Below are 13,608 nucleotides of genomic sequence, written 5' to 3'. Positions count from 1 at the left end.
GCCCTTTTAGTAATGGATAAGGACACAAAAATACAATAATTTTATATATAAGATACACATGCCAAAGATTGAGAAATAATAAATTAAACAAACATTTAATTTCAATAGTGGGTAATGGTAATCTCAGAGATAATTATGGATTATTTTTTTTTTGTTTTTTGTTGTTTAGGTTTTTTATTTTTAGTATGTTATTGTTTTACTTTATTATGTTAAACTCTTTTACTTAAAAAATAAATAAATAAACACTATTTGACCCTAATGTATTGTCAATGAATTAATACGCTTTTTTTTTTAGTTTTTTTTTAATTAAAGATAGAAAGATTCGAACTCATGACTTTTTAGATGAATATGAAAAGACTATGTCATTTGAGATGTAATTAATTAACTTTTTCTTTAGTATGTTAATGCATAGAAATCATTTAAATACATAATTAATTAATAATAATTATTATTATATTTTCATAGCCAACAAAGTATAATTTAAATAGCATAATCTCTCACAATAGATTTTCAATTTAAAAGCAAAAACAAAAAAGCCAAAATTTTACGCTCATTCTCTTAGCCATTGATATGCATCAAGTAATATGTTTAACTTAAACGCATATAAAATATTTATTTTTTATTTTAAATATTTTTTTATTAAAAATAATCAAATTTTTCAATTAATTGTAACTTTATAATTTAAAATTTTTATGGTAATGATTTTTTGTATTTTTTAAAAAAAAATAAATACTTTATATATTTCACATATTAACTCGTGCAAGTACAGGTAGATATACTAGTATATATAAATAGAAGTTTAGACAAATAACATAGAGGTCAACAAAAACATAAAATTATAATGGATAGTCTTAACTTCAATTTCTTCCTTGTGTCATCATCATCTCTGCTGAAATGTGGTTTTGATTTTGTTTAGCAGAACAAAGACCTCCTTCATACTAATTCTCTCATTTGGAGAGTCATGAGAGCAATCCAGAGCCAAGTCCATGATTTTTGATAAGGCTACTTCCATGGCAGAAACAACTTGTTCCTCTCCCTCCAACAAATTAGGATCCACAACCTCAGTTATCCCACGTGGCAATGACTGTTGGATCCATGACCTTAAGCTTAGTCCCTCACAAAACATTTCATCAGTTGGTTTCTTTCTTGTGAACACTTCCATTAGCAAAATACCATAGCTGTACACATCTCCCTTTAGGGACACTACTCCTTCCAATCCATACTCTACAATCACAATTGCAAGTCATAAGAATTCTGATACTATAATACTAAATTACTTCTCCCAAAAGACATAAATAATTATGTTCGCGACATGATGAAAAATTTCAAGAACTAATGAAAAATAAGAGCATGCAAGTCATAATACCTGGAGCCATATAACCAAGGGTGGCTAAGGTGTTTGTATGGATTTCAGATTGACCTTCTTCCAATAGTTTAGCAATGTTGAAATCACAAACATGTGCAACCATATCTTTATCCAACAGAACATTACTTGGCTTCAGATCACAATGCACCACAGGTCTAGTGTTACCATGGTGCAGATACTCCAATGCACATGCAACATCTATTACTACATTCAACCTTTGCATGAATGGTAGGCAATAGTTATGAGAATACAACCACTGCTCCAAGTTCCCATTTGCTACAAATTCCATCACCAAGGCCTTGAAATCAATGGAATTTGAGCAACTGCTGATGACTTTAACAAGATTTCTATGGCGAAGATTTCGCATCGCTTCGCATTCTGCATCAAAGCTTCTTGGTGCTTGTTGTATCTCCAAGTTGAATACTTTAACAGCAACCACAGTTCCATTTGAAAGCTCACCTCTAAAAACAGAACCCAAACCCCCTCTTCCAATGAGATTGCTCTCATCAAATTTCTGTGTTGCCTCCATGAGTTCAAAGTAGGAAATTCGACTTGGAAATCGAAACGATGGTAAGTCTTCAGCAACTGAACCCTTTCTTAGTTTTCTTCTGTATATCAGAATAACTGCACATGCAAGAATCATGCATAATACAATTAAGGGTATTGCCAATTTCAGAGCTTTGGATCTCCTACTGTGTTTTGCACCATCATTGGGACATGGTGGGACTCCAAAATTTGGTCTTCCACAGAGTCCATCATTCATCATGAATGATTGAGGTTTGAAATTTATAAACTTGCCACCATAAGGAATCTCACCATATAGCCTATTATAAGACAAGTTTATAAACTTGAGATCAACAATGTTCACAAAGGACTTAGGAATGGTTCCTGATAAAAGATTATGGGAAAAATCAAGAAATTCCAAACTCAACATGTTCCCAATTGAATCAGGAATAGGCCCTTGTAACATGTTATAGGCTAATGAGAGATTCAATATTCTTTGCAAGCTACCAATTCCGGTGGGAATTTTTCCTGAAAGCTTGTTATATGAAATATCCAAATTGATCACAGCATTCATGCTACTTATCTCAGCTGGCAAAGACCCTTCAAGGCCATTGGTGGATAAATTTACCTCCAAGATATCACTGAGGCTCCCAAGTGTGGAAGGTATAGTGGAGTTTAGATTGTTGGAATCTAAGTAAAGTATTCTTAGAGAAGAAAGATGATCCACACATCTTGGAATTGGCCCAAAAATGTTGTTATTGCTAAGAATCAACTGGTTCAAACTCTGAATCCTGCAAATTTGTTCTGGGATAGAGCTATTTAGCCTATTGTTCGAAAGGTCCAATAATTGAAGAAGCTGTAAGTTCCCAATTGTGCTTGGAATCTCTCCAACAAATTGGTTGTTATACATCTTTAAATCATATAGGTTCTTCAAGTTTCCAATCTGTGGAGGAATTTCACCCTTGATGTTACAACTCCTCACATCAAACCTTTGAAGAGATTGTGAAAGATTTCCAATGGCGTTTGGAAGTGTTCCACCAAGGGGATTAAATGCTAAAAGAATCTTTGTCAATTGCCTGCATTGTGTGAGTGAATTGAGGAAACCAAGACCACCAGTGAAGTTGTTTCCCAAGAGATATAGGACCTGGAGATTTCTCAAGTTGCCAAATGAATCAGGTATAGGTCCTGAAAAGGAACTGTTGGCAAGTACTAGCTGAAGTAGCATTGAAGCATTGAAAAGAGGTGTTGGAATTTCTCCACTAAGGTTGGTCCCAGAAATGTAGAGGAATTGGAGATTGGAGAGGGTGTGATGAGCTTGAATTGGAAGATTTCCTGATAGATTGTTGTTTGAGAGTGAGAGGCTTTGTAGTCCTGAGATGTTGAAGATGTTTGGAGGGATTGATCCTGTTAGTTTGTTGCCTTGTAAGTGCAATATCTCAAGATTTCTTAATTTGTCACCTATCTCATAGGGTATTGTACCTGCAACATATCCCCTCAATCATTAAAATTCTTCAAAAACAGAACAATAGAGTAGCACCCTATGCACAATATTTTAATGAAAACAACAACTATCAATTTAAAGAAGGTAAAAAGAAAAAGTAAACTCTTAGAAATAAAATACATACAGAGTTTCAAGGATCAAATTAATTTTTAACTAGGAATGCAAACTAAATGGAAACCTGTGAAAAAGTTTGCTCCGAGATATAAGTTTACTAATGAAGTGCAGTTGCCAATAGACTTTGGAATGGTGCCACCAACATCGTTATTTAATATAGAAATGTGTTGTAAGGAATGAGCTTGATCACACATCTCTTCAGGAAGTTGACCACCAAAGAAGTTGTTCCGAAGGTTTATTAGTCTTAGAGTGGAGATGTTGAAAAGAGACTGAGGAAGTGAACCTGTCACAAAACATCAACTATAATATTAAGAGAAATGTTAAGAGTAATACTTTAGACCAACATTTTATTTTTATTTATACTAAGTTTAATTATTCTATTAGTTCTCATATTTTTATCAAATTTTTAATTAGGTTTTTATATATATTTTTTTTCAATGGGTCCCTATTTCATATCAAATTTTGTAATTAAATCTTTGTGGTGACAAAATAAATATGCCTAACACTTGATTTTAATGTTTAACAGAATATTCAGTTGATTTTAATGATTTTATGATAACTAACGACAGAGACTTAGTTACAAAATTTGATATAGTATAGAGATCTAATTAAAAAAAAATTACAAAAATCTAATTAAAAATTCGATGAAATTATAAGACTGGCAGAATAATTAAATCTTTATACTATCAGAATTTAAAATTTAAAGTTTAGAGATAAAAAATCGAAACTATATTAGATGAGATAATCAACTATATTATTGGTATAGAAAATAATTTTACATTGTCAATATATTCAGATATATAAAATTTGTACAATAAATAACATTGATAAATATCTTTTGCACCTTTCTTTAATATGCGATGCCTTGTTTTGAAAAAAAAAATAAAAACAAATAAATATTTCAAATAATAAACTATATGTTATATATACTTGGATTGAATTATTTGGTGTTTGAACGTACCTGTTAAATTGTTGTTGTTAAGACTTAAGGTTTGAAGCATAGATAAGTTGCCGATATCACTTGGTAGGTGTCCGTAAATTCTATTGTTGTCCATATTCAGAAATTTGAGGTTCCTACATTGATGCAAACTTGATGGAATTTCACCGAAAAATGAATTTCCAGAGAGGTCAAGAAATTCAAGCATTGGGAACGCATGGCACAAATCCCATGGAAGAGAGCCAGTTAGGTTATTGTAAGAGAATCTAATCTGCCCAAGATTTGAGATATTGAAAAAGGATAATGGTACGTTGCCTACAAGATTATTCTTGCTCAAATCTATACTTCTTAATTGTGATAGATTCCCAACATTTTGAGGAATGCTTCCTAAAAGAAAACAAAAGAAAAGAAGAGAAGAGAAGAAAAAAGTTAGTCATAGGTTTGTCTGGGTGAGTTTTTAGAAAAATATAGTCTTTTTTAAGTGATTTTTTTTAATTTTTTAAAAAGTAAAAATAATTTTATATTTAAATATTTTATACAAAAATATTTTTTTATTTAATAATTATGTTTAGGTACAATAATATATAAAGTCAATGAGTTATAACTCAAATTGTATAATTTTCTTATACTCACTTATAAAATGTGGGTTCGATTTTTTCTGTCTTTAAAAAAAAAATACAATAATATAAAAGTACTTTTTATTTATTATGTTGAAAATATATTTTTATTTTTATCAAACACACTAAAAAAATATATTTTTCATTGAAAAATAATATTTTTCTACTAAACAAACACTATATATTTCTAATGATGGTTAGTAAATAGCATGGGTTGAAGAATTGAACTAAACTAAACCGGTCAATCGGTTAATTAAAAATTGACTATTAGACCGATTTGATTAAAAAAAGATTATTTGGCAACAAAGCAATCAAAAATAAAAAAAATCAATAAAAAAACTAATTACCCAATTAAACCAGTATATTTTTTAGTAATTAATTTATTTAAAATAACAAATCATAATTTTTTTAATATTATATATTTTATACATAAATATATTATTTTATTATATTTACTTCAATTCCAATTGAATCTCATTTGAATTTTTTATTTTCTAACTCTACGAATTTGATAACAGGTTCATTGAATAGAATTTTTGTCAATAGAATATTATATGACATGTGAGATAGGAGTTAGTTTTAATTCATGTGATCCATGACTCTCATTCTTGCATATTGACTAATCTATATTAACAAAATGGATCAAAACAAATAAAAAAGAAGTATATGTAAGTGCTTATAGGAGGAATAAATTAAAGTAGTTACCTGACAAAGAATTATAGGCTAAATCAATGACTTGGAGTGTGGAGATATTGAAGATTGAAGAAGGAATATCAGCAGATAACTTATTGTGTGACAAGTCCAAAACACTCAGGTTATGAAGCCTTCCAAGCTCAGGTGGAATGCTTCCACTTATGAGATTAAAGGTCAAATTCAAACTATTCAACTTTGACAAGTTAGATAGTGAAGTAGGGATTGACCCTGAAAAACTATTGTTACAAAGACTCAAACTTTGGAGGCTAGATAACTCACTAATCCATGGTGGAAGTTCACCACCAAAGTTATTTGTGCACAAGTTGAGAACCTCCAATCTGGGTAACAAGGCCAATTCCTTTGGAACAATACCATTAAAGCTATTATTGTGAAGATCAAGGTTTAGAAGATAAGTTAAGTTCCCTAATTGAGAAGGAAGGGTACCATTTAAGTTCATGTTTGTGAGATTTAAGGATGTTACCCTTCTTGTATTTGCATCACAAGTGATACCAAACCAATTGCATAGGGGGGAACTGGTGGACCAATTATTGGACAACATGTGTTGAGGATCCAAATTGATGTGAGATTTTAAGGCTAGAAGTGCTGATTGGTCTTCATTGTTGTTGTTGTTGGATTTGATTGTGTCTGAGGAAGCCATGAAATGATGGCATGATGATAAGATAAGAATGAGAAAGAAGCAAGAAGCTTTCTCCATTATTTGACCAATGCAATTAAGTTGAGTTGAGGAACAATGGAGTGTGTGTAACGAGATATGGTACGGTGTTCTCATTTATAGTTGTAATGTTCGAATATTTCCAAGTTTGTCATTTCTATGTGTGAAAGTGCTTCGAGTTATGTTTCCTTTTATTTTGTTATTTTTTTAGATTTATCCCTTATAATTCTATTAAGAATTCGTTAGATTAGGCTTTGAATGAAACATAAGAAATAAGTACAAAATAAAATATTTGCAACACTTAATTTTTCTTTTAATGAATTGAAACATGAGTGGATGGGACTATGGGAGGTTTACTTAACAATTCACTAAAGGACGCTAGTTTGATAAAAATGTTTAAAACGTCATTTTTTAAAGATATTTTTTTATTAATTAAAATTTAATACATATAATCGATTAAATCATATTATTTTTATTAAAATTAAATTAGATAAATTAATTTAGCCAAAAAATCGGTAAACCAAACCTTAAACCAATCTAAATTAATATTCTTTTTTATAAAAAATAACTACAATAATCTTATTATAGAAAATGACTAAAATATTTTTATTATATATATTTTTTATTTTAAAAACCTTAAATTCTAACTCTATAACGGCACAAAAAAAAAATAAAATGGTTAAAATTTAGGGTTCTCAATATATATATATAATAAGAATATTTTAGTCATTTTTATTATAGGATATTATAATTATTTTTTATAAAAAAATATTAATTTAGACCGATTTAAAGTGTAATTTATCATTTTTTGGCTAAATCAATTTATCTTATCTAATTTTAATAAAAATAACATAATATAATGAATTATAAGTATTGAATTTTAATTATTTAAAAATACTTTAAAAAAACGTTTTAAACGTCTTTATTTAAGTGACTCATTTCACTAAATATTTATGGCTTTACTATTTAAAATTCACGTAAGAAAACTAAATTGCTAAAAGGATAGAAAATTTTCTAAATAATTCATTAAGTATTAAAATAATAATTAAAGATTTAGATCTATTAGTGATTATAATTGTTAGAATATAATTAGGATCAATTAGGATCAATTAGTATTATTTAGTATATCTGAATATTTATTATAGGAGATTACATTTTTATTATTATGATTCTCTTAGTACCTTCTTTTCCTTTTGTCACTCCTTTGATTGTTTTTTACCTCACCGACTAGCCTATTTTCTCTGACTTATTTTTTTCGAGTTGAATGATCAAACATTGTCATGTTTACCTATTCTCATGAAAAAGTTATATAGTTTTTGCTCTCTTTCGGCTTCTCTCGTGGCAGTTCCATATGTGTTCTCTCGTGGTAGTTTCGTCTGTGTACTCTCGTGGCAGTTCCATCTGCGTTTTATCGTGGCAATTCTGTCTGCGTTTCGTCTGTGTTTTCTTGTGGCAATTCCGTGTGCGTTTTTTTCTGGCAGTTCCATCTGCACTTCCTTTAGATAGCGACAGTTCTATCTGCACTTCCTTCAGATAGCGGCAGTTCTGTCTGCGCTTCCTTCAGACTAGCGGCAGTTCCGTCTGCACTTCCTTCCGGCAGTTCCGTCTGCACCCGTTTTATCAGTTTATGCAATTTTTTTCTCTTTATTTTGTTGTTTTAAATAAGTTTCAAACTCAAGTTGTCACTTGAGTTTGAGGGGGATGTTAGAACATAATTAGGATCAATTAGTATTATTTAGTATATTTGAATATTTATTATAGGAGATTACATCTTTATTATTACAATTCTTTTAGTACTTATAAATACATTTTTATATTATATCATTCTAAACAACTTAAATAGACAACTTGAATAGACAACATAAATACACTTAATAATACATAAATCTTTTCCCAATCTAATCTCTTTTTTCTAACAATAATAACTTAAAATCTCTTAGATATTAAAATTAAGAGAAATTTTACGTGGCCATCAGTTTTTATAATTTTGACCATTATTTAACTATTATAAATATTAAATTATTATTTATATATATAAATTCTAAAAAATATAAATATAAATTATATTAATTTATATATATAAATTTTAATAAATATAAATATAAATTATATATTTTTATATTTAAATATTTATAAATATAGATATAAATTATTGCTGTCAAGTATCAACCTAGAATTGTGTGTGTAAATTTTATAAAATATAAATATAAATTATATTAATTTATGCATACAAATTCTGTAAATATATGTGTAATTTGTATTAATTCTTGTATATAAATACCTATAAATATAAGTATAAATTATTATTAATTAAATAATAATTAAAAATAATAAATTTTAATAATTCTTTCACAATTTTTTTCTAAAACTAATTTAAAAGGATAACCTAAAATCTTTTGAAATATGCAATAAACAACCTATACGAACTAATCATTATCTCATTATCCTAGCTATAGCCGCCGTTTCCGAGAGTTGGTAGCAGCCATGGATAGCATAGAACTATAATGGGGTAGTTATAGTGACCATGACAGGAGTAATTGTGTTAGATGAAGGAGAGTAATGATGTAGATTGAGTTGTATCGAGTGGTTGGAAGTTGTGAGAGCCCTCTGCTATCATCAATGAGAGTCTTTACTTAGCTCTATTTAAAAAAGAGATAGGGATTTAGAGACAAAAACGAAACTAAATTTATGTATTATATTCGAGTTAATTATTTTTTATATGATGGATGAAATGGTATAATATGATAGTATGAGTTAAAATGGGTGTATTTTACAAATATGATGTATAATACAAATCGTTATTTACGATTTGTGTAACAAAAGAAATTGTTATTTTCGATTTCATAAATCACTTTTTTTTTAAATTAAAAAATTAAAATCGTGACTCACGATTTCTTATTATTTTTGTCTTACTTGAAATCGTAATTCACAATTTCTATTAATTTTTTTTAAATTTTTTTTGTCTTATTTGATATCGTTACTCATGATTTCTTCTTATCCCATATCACTACATTACACTAAAATATTATAATATTAATAAAAACACCAATAACAACTCAATATAAAAAAAATTAGCCTTTCAATATAAAATATATTAAATTAGGTTATGTTTAAATATTATATTTAATTAAAATAAATATAAAAATTAAAATAAATTTAAAATTTAAAAAGTTAAATAATTTTTTTTTAAAAAATTATTAAAATTTTAATTTTCAATCTTAAAAATTTTAGTCATTTTTGTTTCTATTTTTTAAAAATACTAAAAGAACTAAAATTTTATATCTCAAAATTAACATTTTAATTATAACTTCTCACCATCAAATATAATACTATATTCTAATTTTTCATCTAATTTATCTAAAAACAAATATTACATTACTGTTCGATCTGAGTCAGACGTGTGCGATCCATATCATGCCCCAAAAGAAATGGAAAGGAGGAGGCTTATACAAAAGATTTTTATTTGTCTAAAATATGATGATATTGAATCTTGGTGTAGTAAGATTGTGACCACCGAGACACTAATCTATTAAGAGAAGATAAACAAAAAAGAAACTGTCCCTAATTATAATTCTCTTGATGGCAATACACAAGAGAGAATCTTGGAGAACCTTCTCTTGTTTAGCTAGATTTTATGGTGAAAATATAGAACAGTTAAAATAGATTAAATCTATCATACCATTCTATTTATCTATTCAAATGCGCGGGTTTTATTTCTAAAAATAATTTCAGTTAAATTTCGAGTTAAACGGATTAAGTTTGATTAACAAAAAAAATGATAGATTAAACGGGCTAGTTCACGGACTAAACGGATGACCCGTTTATTTTCTTTATATTTTTTCAAAAAAGTAATACTTTCGGTTAATATTTTTCAAATCCGACCCAAAAATTTGACCCATCAATTAAAAAAATATTATATTTTAATGGTTTTTTACTTAAAAGTAGTATTTTTTGTCAAAATATTTTTCAAAAAATAAAATAAAAGAATAAACGAGCTGACTCGTTTAATCTATCAAACTGACCATAAACGGTTCAGACTAAAAAATTATGGCCCGCGAATAAAGCGAATTTAAACGGGACAGCCCATTTAACTTGCGGGCTTAACGGGACGGGCCTAAACAGGCCGGCCTAGCCTGTTTGACAGTCCTATCAAGATATGACACTCTAAAAATTCGATGATGGATCAGTTTGGTTTCATCAACTATAAATAGGGATGCCAAATGGATTAGTCCATCTCGTTTCGAAAAAAGTTTGCTATTTGCTTGACGGGTTGATTCGCCTCGCCCTGCCTATTGAGGCGGTCCCGAATTCCTCTTCCACCTCGTTTAACGATGGATTAGCGAATTGGCGAACTAAGTCCACCTTTTTTTTAATTATTTTTTATTAATAAACTATTAAATATTAAACAATATATATAATTTTACAATCATTTCAATAAATTATCATTTCTAAAAATATAAAAAAATTATAATTTTTAAATTCACAAATATTAAAATATTTATAATTCTAAATATGGAATAAATATAATCATCAACTAAGTTTTTTAAAACAAAATAATAAGATCAACATTGTAAAAAATAAAATAAATATTGTCCAAAACATATAATTAAACATCTTCAAATCTCTAATCAATCAAACATAGAACATAATTCAAATTATAACTTAGAACATCTTCAATTATGAAAAAAAAAAAACAGCCCCTGCCTTACTAAAACCTGCGGATTAGACGATGAATATTAGACAAACTTTTAAATATGGTGGTTTTAAATTTTTAACCTAACTCGCTCTTTTTAGTAGGTTACGCGGAATCAACTTAGCATATTTCGACCAGTTCGTTTGTCATTTCTAATTATAAATAATTTTTTACTTTCAATTTTACACTTTATTTTGTTGCTTAAGTATTGTGTTCCAGATTCAATCTTTAGAGACGTATATTTAATTGATGTTATGACCTATTTTTTGTTTACTAATAGATGAAATTTGATTAAATTAGAGATTATTAGTAATTGATTTATAGGTGATAAACAATCAAAGATATTAAAATTCATAAAAAATAGTTACCTAATTTTTTTAAGTGAACATATAAATTTTTAATAACTATTAATGTGAGAAAAATATTAAGAGATCATCATAATTTATTATTTTTAGTCATTATTTAGTTATTAATTTAATTTTTTTAATTTAGTTCTTTTAATTTAGTCTAATAATTTAATAATATAATTTTGTCTCATAATATTTTTAAATATTAATAATTAATTTATAGTATAAAATAAAAAATTCTGATGATCATCTAATATTTCTTTTAATGTTATACTTTGAATTTGATCAACTCAATGCATACAACCTATTTAATGTTACAATGCAGCATGTTTTTGGCAATTATATTTTCTAACTGCGTTTTCAATGCTAGTTTTAAGTTCATTTTTATTTTGAATCATATAAAATGATATTAATATTTGTGAGACATATATTATAAATAATAATTTAAAATTAAAAATAAAATTTATCACTTTAATATTTAATCTCAATTCAATTAAAATTTAAATTATTTTAAATTATTCTATCAAGATATAAATATATAATTGGTAAAATTTTATTTTTATTTCATTAAAATAATATTATCTCTTTAGAATAAGACTAATTTAATTTTATCTATTAATTTTAATATAAATTTTAATTTATATTCATTTATTTCTTAAAAATAATAAAAATAATAATCCAAAAATATTCTATTAGAATTAGACTTAGTTTGGTAAAGCTTTTGCTTTTTAAAAGTAGCTTATGAAAACTGTTTTTTAAAAGACAGCTTTTTAAAAGCTGCAGCACTTACGTTTGGTAAAATCAAATTAAAAATGGCTTTTAATAAGTACAAGCACCATAATTGTGTTTGGTAAAACAGCTTTTAAAAGTTGAAAAAATTATAATAAACATGTTTATAACAAAAAAATAATTTTTTTTCAAATTCTTTAAAATTTTATATAATATTTTAAAATAAAATAATGTTAAAATAAAAAATTCATAATAAACATAAATATAATAAATAAATTCTTCTATTTTTTAACTTTAAAATTTTATATAAGTATCATAAAATTTGTATGTAATTCAATGTTAGTACTGGGTACGTCCATTACCCACCTATGTATATTGGCTCACCTTTACAGATCATAAAAAATGGAACACATATCTCAAATAAACTACTCTTATGATTATATATCTATATTTACATATGTATATACATGTTGTTATTATAATTTGGACTCATGCTCATGCAAAAAAAATTTTATGATTGGTTTTCATCAACCTCTTCCCGTTTCAAAGAACAGAAAAAAACAAACAAAGATAATAGATCTACTGAAAAAATACAAAATTAACGCAAAAAAAATAATATAAATAGATAGAAGTTCATACCTAATATGTGATAGAGATGTATTTGTGTTGAAATTTGTGAAGATTAGGTTGAAAAATAAAAAATATATGAAGATTGTGTTAGATTTTATGAAGGTTAGGAAGAGAAGTTAGAAATATATGAAGATTTTAATGGCAATATAATAGCGGGAAATATGTGCGGGAAAATGAAAAAAATTTGGTAAGCATAAGCCAGCTTTGAAAAGCTCCCTCCTAGGTGCTTTCAAAAGCACCCCTAACTTTTAAAAGCCGCAAGCACAAGCACTTGAGCTTTTTAATTTACCAAACGCAAAATGACGTGTTTGTGCTTTTTAAAAGCACAAACACCTCCTGAAAAAGCTTTACCAAACCCAGCCTTAGTCTAAGAATAAAGGTTGATGAAGTCAATCACTTCTTACCAAATGATCCAAATGGGGCTCTAGAGAAGTGAATCACTACTTAGCAAACTAGCAATATCTAAATGTGCTTAGACTTGGTAAAGACTCTGTCAACTCTATCTATATACATGTTGAAGAGAGATACAACCTATCCAAATTTATTACTTGCATGTCGCTTTATTAATTAGTCTATTGCTTGTGCTGCTATAAATACTTTGTAAAGTAGATAGTCCAACACACTTTGAAATTTAATCACTTAAAACATATACTATATATGATTGTAGAACAAAAACAAAGACAGAGAAAAATTAATATTATTAGAAACAAGCGATTAAACTGGAGAAAAAATTTATATATTATTGAGTGTATTCAAATTGTCTATTTAAGTTGTCTGAAATGATAAAATATAAAAGGGTATTTA

At 27.2% G+C, this 13,608-nt stretch overlaps 1 protein-coding gene across 1 annotated transcript; it reads right to left on the bottom strand.

Annotated features, from left to right (window-relative positions):
• Window positions 1–750: 750 nt before the first annotated feature.
• LOC130973177 (receptor kinase-like protein Xa21) lies at window positions 751–6,477 on the bottom strand. Its single transcript, XM_057897616.1, has 5 exons — window positions 5,745–6,477; window positions 4,447–4,809; window positions 3,550–3,768; window positions 1,367–3,349; window positions 751–1,224 (listed from the first exon to the last, which is right to left on the bottom strand). Exons 1-5 carry the CDS (start codon window positions 6,445–6,447, stop codon window positions 881–883), a joined length of 3,612 nt encoding a protein of 1,203 aa, XP_057753599.1. The 5' UTR covers window positions 6,448–6,477; the 3' UTR covers window positions 751–880.
• Between the last annotated feature and the right edge of the window lie 7,131 nt (window positions 6,478–13,608).

This window comes from Arachis stenosperma, chromosome 4, assembly GCF_014773155.1.
Source record: "Arachis stenosperma cultivar V10309 chromosome 4, arast.V10309.gnm1.PFL2, whole genome shotgun sequence".
Classification (NCBI taxonomy): domain Eukaryota; kingdom Viridiplantae; phylum Streptophyta; class Magnoliopsida; order Fabales; family Fabaceae; genus Arachis; species Arachis stenosperma.
This window is presented reverse-complemented; position numbering and strand designations above follow the sequence as displayed.